This window comes from Patiria miniata, unplaced genomic scaffold (assembly GCF_015706575.1).
Source record: "Patiria miniata isolate m_02_andy unplaced genomic scaffold, ASM1570657v1 HiC_scaffold_7, whole genome shotgun sequence".
Classification (NCBI taxonomy): Eukaryota; Metazoa; Echinodermata; class Asteroidea; order Valvatida; family Asterinidae; genus Patiria; species Patiria miniata.
Window position 1 is genome coordinate 33,253,895 of NW_024037074.1, and position 19,164 is coordinate 33,273,058.

A 19,164-nucleotide genomic window follows, 5' to 3' on the forward strand; every position below is an offset into this window, starting at 1 on the left:
GTAAACAAAAGACGGAAGGAGGTTTGTCATTATTTGTGCCCAGCAAAAGATCGTAGGCGTGTAATTCTCATTTAACAAAAAATGTTCCAAACGCGCTAACGTCCCCCCAAAAGGGTACGCAAAGCCAACTTTGTTCCTGGCAAAAGGACGTAAGGATTTAACATGCAGCTTTAGCGTACATTTAAGGCTTGTGAAGTTCCCGGTAAAAGGTCGTTAGCATAAAAATTGAAATAACTTCACAATTAAGTAATATTTTGACATAAAAATGCACGTTATTATTTTAATTATTAACAAGGTTTATCAGTCAAAATTTCAACCTTATGTGATTTTTAATCTAGAAATGGCAGCACAAAACCTTTCAACTCGATTATCTCCAAAAGTGCTTTTTGCGTGCCTGGGCTGCTTACGTCTTTTTCCTTGTCACACGACGATATGGGTTTTTTCCCTTTCTTTTCTATATTTATTTGTTAAATAGTTCTACATCAACAGAAGTCTGAGTATCACCCGTTGTCCAACGAAGCCCCCTCTCCGTAACCAACGTCTGATATATCTGAGCAATGCAAATTTTATGCGACCCCGCGCTGCCAGCCAATCAGAGTTGACTTCAGAAAATGTGACATCATTTCTATCTGAAATGTGGACCAAGCTGTTGATTGGTCAATTTGGCTGACATGTTTTTGTAGTACAACAACGGGTTACTGAATTGACCCGATAAAAGGCCCCTGCTGAATCATATGAATCTTGAGGTCAACATGCAGTCTTGTTTTGCATAATTAATTGACAAATTTGCTCACATTGCTGTGCAAGGGGATATTCCAGAGACTAGATAAACAACAGGTGCACAACAATTACAGTAACACTCGTTCATAAAAACAACGACAAGAAACAGACATGCCTGTCAGTAACTCTTAAGGTGATTGGAAGATACCATAACACACAAACACAGGAAGCTATCAGCATGGGGAATTAGAGCATGCAGCAGGAGAAAAGGGGGATGTGTGATAAACCTACCTGGATGAGAAGCAATGAGATAGGAAGGGGGGAATAGTGGCTTTTTAGCAGACAATGCATTCACATCGAGATGGCTAACAACAAAGAGAAAGAGACACACACAAATGGTATAGGGTAGTGTAGTCCAGTTCTAACTCAAGTAAAAGCGCAACTTTCAAGGACTAGTGCGCGCACATGGAAAGGAATTTCCAGACAGTAGAAGACAAACATGAACACAAAATTGCATGTTTGCACATGGAAGGCACTGGACACAAGACAATACATGAAAACTTATACAAGACTGCTTGGGAAGGGGTTGGGGCTGGGAAGGGGTTGGGGCTGGGAGGTGCGGTGGCAAGGGTGGCATTAGGACAACAGCTGGGTACGCAAGCTATAGTGTGAAACAAACCTAAGCAATATTGAATATCTGCTCATTAACCTATGCAACCTACAGCTATTTTAGCTATTGCCTGCACAAGCACTTGTTCACAAGAGCAAAAGTGACAAAGGGCAACCTCATGATCCACTGCTTTCTGTTATAGTTTGCAACACCCTCGACTCCAGGGGCACGTGCTCGTTCCTTACACTAACCCCTGGCTGTGATGATGACGTAAATGACGCTGAATGGCTATTCACAGCGTACTGCGCGGGCATTTCGAAGATTGCACGCCGGGCGCGCCCATAATGCGCTCGCGTGCTTAGCTTTGCACGTAACGTCACATACAAAAAAAAAATTTATGATTCAAAAGTCGCGATGCCTGTACGATATGGATTATGTCAGCCGCGTTTTTCGCTAAAAAAAACCCTGTATCTGTGGTTGTAAAGGCACGAAAGGGGTACGTACATTTAATACAAATCTTTGCTAATTAACACAACGTCCAAACGTTGTGTTTGAAAGGATTGATTCTTCAAAATCACAACTTTTAACATTTTAAAGATGGCGTCGGCACGTAAAACAGACAAACTGCAGCCCTAATTATAATATACCGTATTTTGGTATATTTAAATTGCACAATTCCAGGGGTTACGATCGCGCAAGGCATGATGGGAATAACATGGCGCTGCAAGATCGTACCCACGGGGCACGAGGTTGAGTTTGCAATATGCTGATATACATGTAGTACACATGTAACCATGCCCAGTAGAATACTTTGGGAATAGCTCACTTTCATTCTATTACATGTGCATTTACATGTATATTGCTTTGCCCTTCATGAGCAACATTTCATGGGCACTATCTAACAATTGTTGACTGAGTGTAATGTGGGATATGGCTTTTTTAACACCCCCGGAGCGCATATCACCCGAGGCAAAGCCGACAGAACCAATGGATTTACAGTATCTGAAGAAACGATATAATATGTATATACTCAGGTCTGTCTGAAACCGTGCCAAAAATTCACAACTTTGCCCGGGTGAGACTCCAAGCAATGACCTTACTCAAGGCTAAATCCTCCCACTGCTTTACAGACCAAAAAGCTCCACGAGACACCGTCTTTAATGCGGACAACTCCATTACTACTTGACCACTGAGGTTGCATGGGTTGGCTGACTGGTTTAGGGAATCTGACCCAATAGCAGGTTGCACAGTCAGTGACTTGTGAAGGAAGTTTAACAGACTCCAGAGAAAACTGGAGTTAAATCATGTTGACAAGACTGTGGTTAAACTGTAGTTGATGTGCACACTTGCTGGCATACAAATACTACACAAAATGTTACGGCAAATGCTACGTGTGCGAGAAGACAGCTCCTATTCAAGTTTATTTCCGAAATACCCTAACCTTGTTATGTTTGTGCCAAAATGTCACTGGATCTGAGCCAAACAACTGCGATAACTGAAGAGGATAAGATTTCATTTATGTTTGAAACTTGTTGCCATTCTATAAGCTGAGCTCTCAAATGACGTCTTTTTCTACAGACCAGCCACCTGCATCAGCATTTTGAGCGTCAACTTGCATAACGCGCATCGGCTGCGTCATATTTCGAACACATTTAAAGTAACAAGCGCGCATGTTTGGAACATTTTCAACACTGCGCAATGCGTGCTGGATTGCGTAAAATACGCAGTTGCACTTCTCCTACAGAGAAGGCCGTCTTTGTGAGAGACCTATAAAGGTTCTCTTTTAATAACAACCGTTTGCGGAGTCAGCGGAATTTGCTAGCAAAATGTGTCCCTTAGTCACCGGCCAGCTGCGAGCTCTGCAGGCTCGTTTGCTACAGCTGCTGAGTTCCTTTTACACCTAATCCCACTGCTACTAATCCTAGGGAGTTCCTGAATCTGCATTCATCTGCTATCCTGCAGTAATCCAAAGGCCAAATCTTTGTCCAAACTAAGAACTCAAAGTATGAAATCCCAAACCCTTCAAAATCCATGGAAATCAGATGCTATTTTGGATGGATCTGTTGGGTCACTCCCTCATAACAAGCAATGTTTCCCAAATGTAAAGACAGCAAGGCTATCATTTCCTTTACTTACACGACTTAGAAATATCGTTGTATTCTTAAACGCCTGTTTGAGATTAATGTGCGAAATGAACTGAACTGAAAAAACAAATGCACAAGGAGTGATGGACAGCATACAGCAGATGACACCCTAACCCAGTGATAAAATGATTCTGCATTGGTGAGAGCCCCCTAACCTGCTGATGAAATAATTCTTCATTGCCCACCTCCTGAGAGTCGCCGTCATAGCTGATCGATGTGGTGCTCATGGTGCGTGTAGCCATCACCTGAACAAAAACGACAAACAACCAAAATAAGTACACAAAGTCACAATATAAATGGATAATGTGCTTCATAGGTGGTTGCAGCAAACCAAGATACTGATAATATTCACACTGCAAAAACATTAACCCTAACCGCCCTGAATCCTCCAAAATCCTCTTTGCAAATTGGAGGAATTTGCAGGATTGAGGTTACATGGCAAAAGTGCGTTGCTGATTTCGGAGTACGCACTGTGTCAAGGTCTTGGGCCCGACCTTGTGTTGTTTATGCTCAGCCGTGCATAAATTTAGTCCTTGATTATACTTGACATCCTCCGCACTGCTCCAGGATGTCACTGCCTCTGCCTCAGCCTATTGACAGTCATAGCCGGAGGATTTTGCAGGATTTAGGCAGTGGTCACTCCTCCATGGACCATATTCAAGAAATAGCAGAGGAATTTGCAGGATTGAGGTTATATGCTATTTTTCCATGAGGCCAATTGGAGGATTTTGCAGGATTGAGGCTACTTCCTAGCAAAAAGGCCTAGGGAGTTAAGGTTAAAAAGCCGCCATAACCAGTCACTCAATGGACACAGCTTGGACACATGGTACGAGCCACACATACTCTACGCCAAACTGGCAAAACCCTTCCCTTCTGGCTCAGTCAAAATGGTTGAGTTTTTTTCAATTTTTTTTTGTGTTTTCCCCAAATTCCTTGACATTTCTAATCGAGGTCGTCCTCGATTTGGTTCCTGTCCTCGATTCACCGATGATGTTGCACGTGTGTGTGTCCTCGATTTACACCATAAACAAACGCAATCAAGTGTGTTTGCCTGCAATCGGGGACCCCTATTGTCCCTCTGTTGTTTGAACTGTTTAGGAAGACCTCCTGTATGTTTTGTACATGAATCCAAATTGGGGACCTTCGGGAATTGGGGACCCTATTGTCCTCTATTGTTCAACGTCCCCTATTGAATGCAGAAACAAACTTTGACACACAAAAGGAATGCGCGATCGCAATATCCCCCTGTCTGGCTTGAAAGCCAGGGGGATAAAAATGGAAACTCATTTCCAAGGTTTTCCCTGATTTCCAGAGTGGTTGGGAACCCAATTTTACTATCCTTCCCCTGCCAGGGTTTAAAGGGAATAAACAACATTTGCAAACATCGAAAAATAAAACTACCAAGTTTTTGGATGTTGGTAAATGACAGTCTCAAGCATCTTGTAAAATTATGGCACCTGGTGTGAAGTCATTTTCAAGAAAATGGTATTTTTTGTATAGATTTCCAACGGTGGTCGGCCGACCAGCGCTGGAAAAACCTAACTATTTTTCAACTACTGCTCCAAATTTACCATTTTTTAGTCCAAATTTTGTTTGCTATTGGTTACATGTTCATGAACGGGTGCAGGCCAGCTAGACTGGTTCCCTTGCCTTACAATTTTCCATCATCTATAAAGTGATCCATTTTATCTTTTGTGGAGTCAGGGAACCAGTCTACATGAACATTTTTGTTTTTCCTGGTTTTTCCAACCTTTTCGAACACAAAACTTTAAAAATGTCAGTGTAACAATATTTGTTCAATTATACTAACCCCTCAAATAGTTCATTTCTGAAAATTACATTAAAAGCCAATGATGTACATTCTCTTTAAAGACAACAGCAGGTCGACCATGGGAACAAAGTTGTTCTTACCTCCCCGGATGCATCCACCAGTGTGCTGACAACCTCCTTGCCAGAACCCCAGGTCTTCTGGTTCTTGAAGACCAAGTCCGAGGGTGGGTTGTGACCATGGCCGCTCCCGGAGGCCCAGACCGTCACCTCTTTGCCAGACTTCAGGACGTACTTAGAGGAGAACTTGTAGCTCAGCTCCTCCCCGCCGTTGACTTGACGCTTGAGGAGCCAGCCACCTAAGGCTTGATCCTAAAACAAAATAATACAAAACAAATCAGAAAAAAAATTGTTAGCTATGATAAATGATGTAATTCAGGATAGGTAGACCAAGAGAATTCAGGACAGGTAGAGCCACATATGAAGGCGAGCACTCAGCCAAACAGACAGCAATGGCTCCTCGCGGAATGGAGGAGGACTCAGCCCGGAGATAGACTGACAACCACGCTACCAGTCTCAACATCCCCATCTGGAAGGAACCTCCCCCGCAAGCAATGGTGCCGCCTCAACCGGCTCCGAACTGCAGTAGGGCGGTTCAATGCCTGTAAGCATGCATGAAACCTAGCGGACTCAGACAGGTGCGAGTGTGGCGAGCCGCAGACAGCTGACCAACTCATCATGGCCTGCCCCATCCACCACCTAGGAGGAGGCTGGGGCTCCCTCAATGAGCTCACTCCTGCAGCAAAGACCTGGCTCAAGACAACTACCTTTCCCAGCTAGGAAGACCACACGCAAGAAGAAGAAGATGTAATTCGTTTTGGACCTATATTACTAACTTAATGACCCACTCACTAACTCACACAACCGCACATATGGGTAGTTATGGGGTACCACTATGGGCTCCGTGCACAAGTACCCCATCAACGGCCAAAAAAGGAGAGTTGGGGGTGACCTAGACTGGTTCCCGATCCATCCACTGTGTATTTCAAATGATATCTAAAGTTATTGGGGTCAGGGATTAGTCTGGGAGACCGTTGCAAGTTAAATTAGAACGTATTCGTTCGTAATCGAGCGCCGAAGACGCCTGACGCTCACGCACAGACGCTGTGGCTTGGCTTTGTGCACATTCAGGAAATAAAAAAGTTGTGCATACTTCAAACACAAACTACAGTGCGCACACACGGTGTCCCGTCCAAGGGGCGCTCAGAAGTGGTAAAAGCGCGCCCTCTTTTGTTGGCGCATTTTCCACCTTTATTTCCTACTATTGTTCTCCTCTGTTTCTATTGAAATCTCAAACTACATACCGTTTCACTCCTAGGATACTGAGACTTCTAAAGACCAACTTACGAGGTACCATTATCCCTACTGTTACCCTTGGTTCCCGGTACCCCACAAGACCGCGTTAACACTGTCACTTGTGAATTTGACTGGTTACCTACCTCACTGACCGACTGTCACTTGTGTCTTACACTGTGTCTGGGACCAAGTTTACGAGGCTTGCCTATTCATGTATAAAGTGACGAAGCACCCAGACCACACGTGCATTAGTCTGGTGCCACTTGTTTCAGGGTGCACACCAGTATTAATAGGCCAAAACCCATCCGCCGAGCTCATGAATAAAAGTTATACCCTCAAAATATTCTTTACTAGAGAGTTCTGAGCGCCGTAAAATTGGGGAATTGAAGAGATATAGCAAGGAACCTCTGGCCCGAACTTAAGGCCTCCAATTCTGAACATTTTGGATGCAATTGGGCTCGAAAGTGGCGCTATTTTGCCATGTTGTGGAGGGATCGTTTTTCAAGATGGCTACTTTTCCGCTTTGGGAAAAATAGGGGTCGACATTTTTGAGTGAGAATTCTCGAAAAGTCAATGGTCAACCCACCCAAAAATGAAAAGAAAATGAAAGATAACACGTTGATATTCATTTTTCTGTGCATTCCAACCTGATCCGATGCATTCTGAAGCTTGATGAAATCGCCCTTGAGGTCACTCTCAATGATAACCACCAGGCCGGTGGTGGTAGAGCTCTGGACCATACTCTCCTCCTCATCAAGCCTGCGTCTCTTGGTTCCACGGGCTTGACGCTGAGTAGGGTGGGACTTGTGGCGGGGTGGGGATGGCGTGATTTTCAGCCTGTGGAAAAAATTTAAAATCATCAGAAAGTCCCTCCTGGATCCAAATAAATAATTTACAAAATGTGCCAACCACCTAACGGCCACAATTTTAGTACAACTTGAAATTAACTTGTCCTAGCAACACTGGTATCAACAAGCCACTAATTTTTGGACATTGATGTTAGAATGTCCACAGTTTTAACTCCAGCAGACTTTTAAGGGGATAGTAATATGGCGGGGCAGTCATAAACGTGTGGCTTAACCTAACGTCCTAGTCATTACTTTGGGATGAAGAACTGAATACTACAGAATACTTATATGCTGAAGTATTTCATACTACAGTTTACTATTGGTAGTATTTTGTAGCTTTAGATGAGGTTAGGGTTAAAACAAGCTTAAGGGTCTGGCACATGATAATGGCCGTTGCTGAACGCCATACATACCGTTTCCATCAAAACCTTAAACTTCAACAACCAGAGTTGGTTCTGACATCTTGCGTTGTATTGCTATCCATGCCTGGACCATTTCTATGGTGTGAGTGTTGCGCTAGGTATAGTCCAGCACAGGTAACTGTACAAGGCAGTCCATGCGGAGAGTGTGGGGTAGTGTACGAATTAACACTTCTTAGCAGTGTTTAAATGGTAGTTAATTAAATATTTAATATACTCTTTGGGACGGGTGAAATGCTAAAAAGAGAAGCCCACCGAAAATTATTTTTTTTACTCACTACTGATATAAGATATTCCCGAAATTGACTTTTGCAAGCTCAGCGTTGGTCTTGGCCCACGATGATAGTGATCAATAGTGGACGGTGCATAGTGCGCCCTCTAATGGCACAATTAGACCAGTGGGCCTACTCGCACAAACGTCTTGGACATTTTGTTTCAGCGGTTTAACTTTGTCTTTATTTTCTCCCTAGGCTTTCCTAGGGAACCAATCAGCGATCGAGAAAAGGTTCAAAGGCTCGACCAACGGTTGTAAATATACGCACTACGTAATCAAGCATCATCGCTTTCCTATGGAACCAATCAGCGATCGAGAAAAAGTTTCATCATGGCTCACCCGACGGTTGTAAACATACAAGCTATATGTGCAGTGATCAAGCATGGAGCTATAGACCTTTCTTTTGTTTGTAAACATTGGCGCCATTTCATATGGGCTGCCGCAACCGCATAAATTGAAGCCGTGGTTGGCAACATATTTTTCCAAAAAAGTCCCCATAACGCCCTCAATACATAGTAAAAAGCCGTGTTTAGGAATCATGTTGTAGCTTTTTTGACAATGTTGTATTTTCAACAATCAAATAATATTTTGGTTATCTGTAATAACTCTTCTTCACTTTTGCAGTGATGGACCTTGCATAGTTTAGCAACCTGTGGTTGGCAAAATGTGCAGTTTGCCAACCAAGCGTAGAAAGGTCTATAAAAAGGAACGTGTTTGTTCAAATTTATCAGGCATGCAACTGGGAAATCGCAAAAAAAAAGAGGAAATTCAAATTTTTCCCAGTGTTTTTCTATTTTCAATGGCACACATGGGAAGTAAAAAAGAGGAAATCAGCTGATCCGAGGAAAAGTTGCATGCCTGATTTATACAGACGGTCTTATTTACATAAAATGGCCCGCCCCCATTGCTACAAAATGATCGCTCTTGATTACTGACGTCTTGGGTCAAGACTCGCTCAGGGTAAGAAGTTGGGGTGTTTCTGACCTGGTCTCCTCTCCTTCCAGCAGCTTGCGGTAGGCAGCGATCTCCGTATCCAAGGACAGCTTGATGTTCATCAGCTCTTGGTACTCCAGCATCTGGTGGGCCATAGCATCCCGTAGCTGCTGGAGCTCCTTGTCACGGTCATTCAGAGCCTCGTAGTGGTTGTCCTGTTCCATCTTCAGCTGATCCTCAAGGTCCTTGATGCGAGCAATCAGAGCATCATTCTGTCGCAAAAAGAAGAAAGAGGAATATCATTGGACTGGCCCAGTACTCTTGGTAAAGCCCCAAGCCACCCTGCTTGTTACTCCCTATGCTGCCCAAAACCACAAGCACTGTATGGTGCAGGGTGAGATTGGGGGGGAAATGAAATATCCACCACATAACCTGCAGAGGGTTTGGTGTCGCTGAGGGCCCTAGAGCAACGTAGCTGTCCATTTTCCACTTGCATTTTTCTGAAAGTATCAAAGGTGGCAATTGCAGGCTTCTTTTAGTCTTGTCAACATATCCATTTCTTATTAAAATCAACTTGTGGTTTTTGTGTAGCCATGTAATAATAATAATAATACCGGAGTCTTATATAGTGCACGTATCTACCAACAATCAGGCACTGGTAATAATGTCTATTTTTAAAGACAGGTAAATGAAGTTTATGAGAAATGCGAGACCCGTTATGTAGCACCTTATAAGGGCTTACAAGGTGCTGCGGCGCATTAAGCAGCCACTGCCAGAAACACCGGGGCAAACCCCTTCTCTTAGCGACAAGTGTTACTGGGTTCTTTAACGTATATTACACAACACATGAGACCTACGGCTTTACGTCCCATCTGAAGGACAAAGCAATAATGGTAAAGTGCCTTGCTCAAGAGCACAAGCACCATGTTCCCAATCAGGATTCGAACCCATGTACCACGGTACACAAGTTGAACACTGTAACCACTGGACCACAGCACCCCATAATTGCAGGCTGTAGTGAGGGGATTTTAAGTACCTGTTGGAAAAAGAAGCCATTATAATGGAGCACAAGGTGAAGCTCTTACCTGAGCCTTGATGGAGTTCAGTTCAGACTGCAGGTTATCCACCCTGGTACGCATGATTCGCAAGTCATCCTGGCTGGTGACTGAGGCGTTACGGTAACGCTCAGCAAGGGCCTTCAAGTCACTCAGCTGTATCAGGAGGAAAAAAGAAATAACACGTTGAAAAAAAGGAGGAATACTGCAGGTTTAGGGATTCATTTTTCTGCTTTAGTGGAAAAAGTAAACAGAATTAACGGCACAAAGTTTGAAGCGGAGTTCAGGTTTTTGAAAAAACCCATAGTTGTGCACTAAGGCCCCCCCCCCAAAAAGTCTCCGGTTTCTGGTATGGAGCTTGCCCAAAAATTGGTGCGGCGACGCGGCTTTTTTTCTCCCCCCCCCCCCCCCCGATTTTTTTGCCTCAAATGTCGGCTGATGACTGCAAATGGTGCCCGACTAAACTTAGTGCAATTAAATGGGAGTCCAGAGAGGCCACATAAAGCTTATTCTCGATCATAACCCCATCCACAAACACGTTAAAATTGTGCAGCAGCAGGATTCCAGTCAAACCAGTGAGTTTGGCGGTTTTGAGACATCATCTTTCATTGAAAAAAAAACCACTTTTTCATTTTGCCGACGCGCATGTCTACGGAGACGCGCGCGCATACCAGAAACCGGAGACTTTTGGGGGGGGGGGGGGCCTAATGTACAAGCAATATTAAACAATGAAAATTACGTAATTTCTGTGCACATTTGCAATTTCAAGCGTGATGTAAGGCCTTTGGTGGTTTTGTATTTTAGTTAAGTCTTTTCTTAACATCCAGTACTTGACACACGTGTATAGAATGAATCAGGAAACATTTGCTCACACATTTTAATGTTAAAGGCGGAATTTATGATTTCCTGAAATGGGAAAAAATACTGAAAGAGAAAATCAGTGGCCCTACAGGTTCTTAACCCACTCTAAATCAGATTTCTTTCTTCATGCTGAATAAACCCTAATTTATTAACTCCTCGTAATCTATTTCTACATCATTCCGGAAATCTTAGCTCTCTGATAACAGGACTGTGCTGTGGCTTTAGCTGGCTTGTCGACTCAAAACCTGTCACTACAATTTCCAGGAAATGAAAAGATACTGATAGATAATTCACTTTTATACAACGCCTGAATAAATCTCTGTCATCTGATTGGTGGGTCGTTGATCACGTGTCATTTAATTATTCGTCCCAATGCACGGCATGGCCGCACGGCGAAAATAGAAGTTCCATTCCACGGTGAATGGAAGTTCCATTGCACGGACACACTTTTGGTGGCTCTGACTATTGTGAGTGTGGCTCTGACTATAATGAGTGTTTCACACTTGTGCAATGAGTGTTTCACATTTGTGCAATAATCTTCTGTGACAGATGGAATGTTCCATTCCACTCTGCAGAACATTCCATCTGTCAAAAATGGATCATTCCATCTGTCACCTCATGAAATTATTGTTACCATTGCACTCATAAACATTCATTATTTGTATAACATTAGCTGTCTGTGAAAGATATACAGTCGACTCTCGTTATAACAAACTCGTTTGGACCTAGCCAAATTGTTTGTAAATATCAGAATTTTGTACTAAGAGGAACATCAGTCCCATTCATTGTGCACATAAATGCACAGTCGGGACCAAGGCTTTATGTTTGTTATAACCAGAATTTTGTATCAACAGAGTTTGTACTAACGAGAGTCGACTGTACTGTCATGTCCATGCACTTCAACAATGCGCTTTTCTCGTCTTTATTAGTTTTGACCAATGAAATTTTTTTTTAACCAAAAAAGTTATTTTTTTTTCTTTTTAAAGGCATCTGCAATACCTAAAAAATAGCTTTACTTTGGAGTTGCTTTTGCACACAAACAGATATGCCCTGTGAGTAGACTGGTGCCAGTAATTGATTCAAAAAGTGGGGCTGGGAACCAGTATACCATGTGAGAACCAAATTGCTGTGGGGCACCAGACAACTTGAGAAACTATTCCCATGACTTAACTTTTTTTTTCGGGTGGGGGGGGGGGGATTTATTAGGTGAAAATTGTTGTATTGCTAGAAACAATGGTGATTTAAAAAAACAAAATGGGTGGAGGGGGATAACACTAGGAAATGTGTCCCCTTGGATTAATACCATGACTGAACTTGGCCTTCTTTATTTTTTGGGGGGGGGGGTGTTACTTGGTGATAAAACTTTTGTATTGCTAAAAACAACAGTTATTTTCAAATTCTTTTGGCAAGGGGGGGGGGGGGGATGATACTGGGAAATCTGTCACCTTGGATTCAAACATGGACTCGGTCTCCTCACGTAGCTGCATGGTCTGCAGCTCATGCTGTTCCCTCAGCTCCTGTAGACTCTCAATCAGTTTGCTCTCATACTGGCTGCGAGCCTGGCTGTCAATCTCAGTGAAATCGATGGCCGACTTGCTACGCAGCTCCTTCACTTCCTGCACAATTGTCACAAGGTACAGCGATCAGTTTTAAAGCTCGCAATGTCACTGAATTGTCTATCATTGTGTTGGTGCAACTAAAGAAGGTTCACATGTACGCACTTGTACGTAGCAAATTTGCAAATTGCATAGTTCTACATTTGCCAGAGTTAAAATTGCTTAAAAGGGAATGTACAACATTTGCTTTTGCTGCAATTTTCAATAATAAATGGATTTGGAGGATAAGTATGTTATAGCAAATCATTACACTGACTTGTTTCACGTTTTGGGTTCGTAGATGCTGGAAAAACCAAGAAAACCAATCATATTCTTGTAGTCTGGTTCCCTGACCCCACTTAAGATGAAACGGAAAAATGTATAGACTTTGGGGAATTGTAAGATCAGAGAATCAGTCCGAACAGGCTTGTAGTCTACACAGGTGTGTAATTAATTGCAAAGAGAATGCAGACTAACTAAATATTACAAATTAGGAGCACTTTTTAAAAAAAATCCAGTTTTCTCCAACGCTGGTCGTCCGACCAGTGTTGGAAAAATACACTTTTTCTTGAAAATGTCAGCACACCCGGAGCCACGATTTTACAGGATGTTTTAGACTGTCATTCCGTAACAATCCACTAAGATATTTCATGATGATTTGATCATTTCGTTTTTTATGTTTTCAAATGTTGTATCTTCCCTTTAACTTTTCAACTTTAACTTTCATAAATTTGCAGCCGAAGCATGTACTTCTATAAAGTCGCCAATGCACGTTCCCTTTTTACACCTACCGGGTACCATGAACCACAGCCTTCAGGTTGATGTTTCGATAACTTCACAAGTGCCTTTCTTTTCTGTTTGATCCTCTCGTTTAATACCAACAATCCAAACTCAGCAAAATTTCAAATCTTTACTGCCTAGTATAGAGTTCAGGAAACGTTCTAGTTCAAAAAGATTCCCAAGGTACTGGTACTACATTCACCAAAGGAAAGTGTGTTGGGAAAGCATGTTAGAAAAGCATAACAGGCATCTAACAACTTGGTAACTTGTAAATAGCTCTAAATCTATCCAAGCCCATGAATACCCTGGTTCATTTTATGGCTTCCACATTATCCCTATAAACCCGCCTCAATCCTCCAAAATCCTCATGGCGGTTTTGGAGGATTAAGGATTTTGGAGGATTTTGGAGAATCGAGGATGAATGGTGTTTGAGAAACATGAGGATTTTGGAGGATTGAGGATGAATGGTTTTTGAAAAGGAGGAGGATTTTGGAGGATTACGGATGAATGCATTTTCTTGAGGCAGGACGATCTGACGATTTTGAAGGATTGAGGTGCTGGGTATCCTTCATTTTGAACATAAGTGCAAAATTTTGAAGGACTGAGGATGGTTCCTAGCAAAAAAAGGCTTCGGGAGTTAGGGTCAAGAAACGATGTGCAATTATTCGCACTCCTGGGGAAGATTTTAGGCGTGCGATGACATGCAGGTGCAATCACACGCCTCAAATATCAGAACTGCATATATAGCATTACCTCATCATACAACTGCTTCTTAAATTCCAGCTCTTCCTTGAGACTCTGCAGACGGTTCTCCAAATCAACACGTAGCACTGTCTCCTCCTCAACCTGTAGGCATCAACAACAAAATGAAATGTATTTTTTTAGGTTTGGGCTCTGCTTTTTTGACTCACCCTGTATAATCCTGAACTACACTAGTTAAACTATGGTCCATTGGAATAGGTTTGAGCAAATTAAGGTAACCATATAGCTATCAATGGAACTTGTTGATCTTCCTGGATGTCACATCACAGACAGGACTATAACCTTTGACCTGGAATCCCCTCAACTGTCTCACCTGCTTCTTAGAAGAATTCAGCTGCTTCTCCTTATGTGCCAGGTTCTTCCTGAGTTCATTGATCAGATCATCCAGTTGCTTCTTCTCATACATCATAGCGCTGATGCGGCCATCTCTCTCCCCAAGGGAGGTCTCCAGAGCCTGGATGCGTTTGTTGGCCGCGTCTAGATCTTTCTCCAGCCTCCGGTACCTAACGGGTCAAGGAGAAATTCATGTAATCAAACTTAATTTAACGCTAACCCCCTAGTAGTTCCTCAGGACTACCCTGCTAATTCCAACAGAGTCCAACCAGAGTTTCCTGCTCAATCCACTGTGCCTTATTTTCAGTTGTCTGCTGAATCCAACGGAGTCCAACTTGGCGTTATAATGCGGTTCAGTTGCCTGCTGAATCCAACATTTTGCATCAGGAATGTACACAAGGGGTTTACTGCTCAATCCAACAGGCTCCACCGAGTATATGATATACATGTAGTTGGATCCTGTTGGATTCAGCAGGGGTAGGGCTTACAGTGTACACTAAAACTGCACCAATGGGAATTAAAAATATTCAATTACAATTGAACGGATCTTAATGACTTTTCAAGGATAAATGGTCAGAAAAAGTATATATTTCTGACATCGGCAAGTGGTCAGAGATTTGATACGCAAACAAATTTCCATCCATCTTGCGTCTGGGAACTGGGTCACTTCAAATGGAATTACAAATCCTACATGTTTATGGTATTGACACTAAAATTTCCATGCGACATAGGAACCTTAACATACAGAAATTAATGTGATATTAGATGTTTTTACATGTACATGTATATTTATTATTATTTATGGTCAACAAGACTCGCTCAGTTAGTTTGTGATACATGTAGTTGCAGTTGTAAATACAGAGCAAGAATTATAGACTTGGTGTGCAGCTAGAATATTTAAGCTTGGCGGCTCCTTATGCATGAAGCACGATGGCAGTTGAAGCCACCAGACTTGTTATTCATGTTGAAAAATACTGCTTAATAATTTAAAGGTTAAATTACGGAAAAATGTATCTTAGTATCATGGCTCTTGTGTGAAGTAAAGCCTACAATTATAGTGTTTTTGGTTAAACCTAACTCCCTAGCGTCTTTACTAGGAACAGGACCTAGTCCATCAAAATCCATCAATCACTGTGCTTCCAATACAAAACTGTGCATGACATAATGGAATCCACCACTGACGCACTGGTTGACATTCATGGACTTGCTACACATGGCTTTTATCACTATAGCAGTACAGGAAGCTAGGCAAAATCATTCGGATACCCTTAGCACTGCTTCAGGCCATTAGGCCTAAGTCCATCATACTCCATCAATATTTAGTCACGCCCGGCCTCCTGGACCAAGTCCCCCAAAATCCACCAAAATGGGAGGATGGATTTTGATGGAGTTGGGGTGGTTAGGGTTAATGTGGGTTCCCTTTTAACAAATTTTTAATAAGATTTTGGATGTTTTCATTTAGAAATGTAAACATCAGAGGTATTTGAAAATTAAATGATCCATTTAAGATTATCTGGAGAACAGATCCCATTAAAGTTTTATGTACAATCGCCACTGATCTCCTTAACTTGTTAGATTCAGAGTGAATGCAACCTGGACAAGGTGGTCCTTCATTAGGATGTTGCTTTTAATGTGATAAGCCAATAACCAGGGTTGATACTACATGTTTGAAGATTATCACCAGAGATAATGGTCAAGGTGTTTCATGTGAGTTCATTCATGGTTTATTGTGTGGGCTTGAGTACACATTGAAGGCACACTTCCACATTGTTATCTATTGACGGAGTCAACCAGTCAAGTGATTTATAAATAGTGGCACAATGACCTGTTTGCCAACTTTAGCAGGTATATCAATAGCACCACCTGGGCTTGTAAGTTGTAGGTCAGGTATGTATTTAAACCTGCACAATGCCAGCAAGACAGTTAGGTCAGTGGAAAATCATGTACAGAGAATAATCATAGCTTCATGGAATAATAATGATCTCATACATGTAGCACATTTATCAGAGAAACACAACTGTACCAGTAGTTCCTCGGTTGTCAGGAACTAACCCCAGAATTTTGAAGGAAAAATCTGGTGCTAAAACAACGTGTTTGTAAATTGTAGCACCTTTTTCTAAAAGACACATGATTTCTGTCCTTTCCAGCATCACTTAACACTGGCAGTACTGACACAATGAAATCAGGGGCAGTTACAACATTTGGGGTTCTTTTGAAATAAAAAAATAACTGCAGTGAACCACTACGATTGAATCCACACTGTCCCCAGACAACCTTCAGTCACTGGAGTTGTGAATAGAAAAGCGTCTGGCACACTGGAATGTGTGCCCAGGGGTTCAAATGTCAAGGGTGCTGTAGCGTGGGTGGACGTACAGTGTGTATTGGCAACGGCCACTCCCTACAGCTGCACGTGTGTGTGCAACAATGGTGTACGAACTACCATACTTCGCAGCACGTGGGTCATCACAAGCAGGCCATGTTTCGCACAGCCAAATAGTGAAATACATGTAGTAGGCCTAAATGGGCATGTACCCTAATTCAAAGAATTAAACAGCAATCTACAGATGAAACTTTGCTCTTTAATTCTTGTTATGCATAGCTTGAGTAATGGGTGTCCGGGCTCATTTTAAATGCACTGCACTTTGTCATTCGAGTACAATGTACATGTACATGTATACAGTAATTATACTGCAACACAATGGAATTCCGTTTCATGTAAATGTTCCTAAGGTTTTCAATGGATGTGTATTTTTGGGGTCCACTCTTTCCCATGCCCGTGTTACATCTGACATCTATGATTTCATAATTCTGATGCACTCCTTAATTATGCACTCGTCGTCCGACAGCGGGTATGACTAGTACTGAACATACCCAACAAATAAAAAAAAAATCCTTTGTTAAGGCCCCCCCCCCCCCTAAAAGTCTCCGGTTTCTGGTATGCGCGCGCGTCGCCGTAGCCATGCGCGTCGGCAAAATGAAAAAGTTTTTTTTTTCAATGAAAGATGATGTCTCAAAACCGCCAAACTCACTGGTTTGACTGGAATCCTGCTGCTACACAATTTTAACGTGTTTTTAGATTGGGTTATGGTCGAGAATAAGCTTTATGTGGCCTCTCTGGACTCCCATATATTTGCACTAAGTTATAAGTTTAGTCGGGCACCATTTGCAGTCATCAGCCGACATTTGAAGCAAAACAATCAGATAAAAAAAAAAAAAAGCCGCGTCGCCGCACCACTTTTTGGGCAAGCTCCATACCAAAAACCGGAGCCTTTTTGGGGGGGGGGGGGGGGGGGTGTCCTAAAGCTACAGTCGATCATTTGCAGCTATCCAAAAAGTAACTGACGTAATTATTGTTGAAAAACATACTTGGTTGAAAGATAGTAAGGGGACTAAACTCCCTGTGAAATTATTCTTTCTGGCAAGCTGTCATTTTGAAGAAATCAACGAAAGAAGGCCTTTCCAACGGTGCGTAATTCGTTTTTTTTATAGGCGAAGGGCACAAGCGTTGACACGACACACATGCCCCCTCTATAATTCGTCGGATCAGTGCGCGACATCGCGTAGCTACATTCGGCTCAGTAAGAACGTGTTTCTGACGATGAATTCAGGCCCAATTCAAAACATGATTCAGCAACTTTTGAATTGAAATCGAGATCCTAGAATGCTGTGTTTCTCGACAAATAGAGCCAAAGCTGAGCTGAAACTTCATCAGGTTGGTTGTTCAGCACCCTTCTTTAGATTTTTAGCACTTTTGTTGCTCCAAACGAACAAAATTCACAAATTACAAATGATGGACGCTACCTTTTCGTCATTCTTACTTGAATGGCAAATTGCAAAGTACATGTAGCAAGTTAATAGTCTATGTAATAGACGTGGTCTATTATGCGCGAACAAATTTGCTGATTAGTTAGGCAAGACCCCGCCTCTTGACTTCCTAGATTTTGACCAATCAGCAGGCGCTTTCTATAGGTCTATCGGGTCTTTGGTCATTCACCTGTTGCGCGTCATAGACATGGGCGCGCGGCGCTCGGTACAAATGCGCTCCCGGCTGTTGTTGTATTACAAAACGCTGCATTAAAATTGACCAATCACGGCGCGCGGCGCTCGGTATCATGTTACACGAATGCGCGCCCGGCTGTTGTTGTATTACAAAACGCTGCATTCAAATTGACCAATCACAGCGTTAGTCCTGATTTTGGGATGAAGTGACGTCACGATTTAGTAAAGTGGACTCCGATTGGCTGGCGCGCAGCTTGCATAAATCTGCATGCTTTGACATATCAGACGTTAGACAGGAGATGGCTCTGTGGATAATGGGTGATACTCAGACTAGCAAGTTAATGGGGACAGGAAAAATGTCAACACTTTGGAGGTGGACCCTATTTGCAGAATGACCCATGTTCAAATTTAGTTACCAAGACTACATGTGTAATTGATGCTGTCAATTTCAATGAAATCTTTTTGGGGTTTAGGCTGAAATGACAGTAACTGACTTAGTTCCTGAAACATGTAAATGTACACTTGTCGGTACATGTAGCTGGAATTCCAGAGGCAATGAACTCCTTCACAGAAAAACAAAAGCAGTGTGGTGATGACATCACTTCCCTATCACCCAAGCCAAGCACTCATTGACGCCTCCTGCCCTTAAATAAACGTGGAAGTAGCTTATGAAATAAGTTAACCTACTTCCTTAGGATGTGAACGAAT

General features: G+C 42.5%; 1 protein-coding gene across 2 annotated transcripts in view; it reads right to left on the reverse strand.

Moving 5' to 3' along the window:
• The window catches only part of LOC119744410 (lamin-B1-like), a 31,183-nt gene that overhangs the window by 4,362 nt on the left and 7,657 nt on the right, over positions 1-19,164 (reverse strand). Inside the window, exons 2-9 of one of the 2 annotated variants that reach the window (XM_038220334.1) lie at positions 14,438-14,627; positions 14,116-14,208; positions 12,433-12,603; positions 10,157-10,282; positions 9,123-9,343; positions 7,245-7,434; positions 5,386-5,613; positions 3,660-3,719 (exon numbers count right to left, since the gene is read on the reverse strand). In XM_038220334.1, the coding sequence (XP_038076262.1) occupies positions 3,660-3,719; positions 5,386-5,613; positions 7,245-7,434; positions 9,123-9,343; positions 10,157-10,282; positions 12,433-12,603; positions 14,116-14,208; positions 14,438-14,627 (1,279 nt within the window). Of the gene's footprint in view, positions 1-3,629; positions 3,720-5,385; positions 5,614-7,244; positions 7,435-9,122; positions 9,344-10,156; positions 10,283-12,432; positions 12,604-14,115; positions 14,209-14,437; positions 14,628-19,164 lie in introns of both variants that reach the window. The other variant, XM_038220333.1, reaches the window with a different exon arrangement.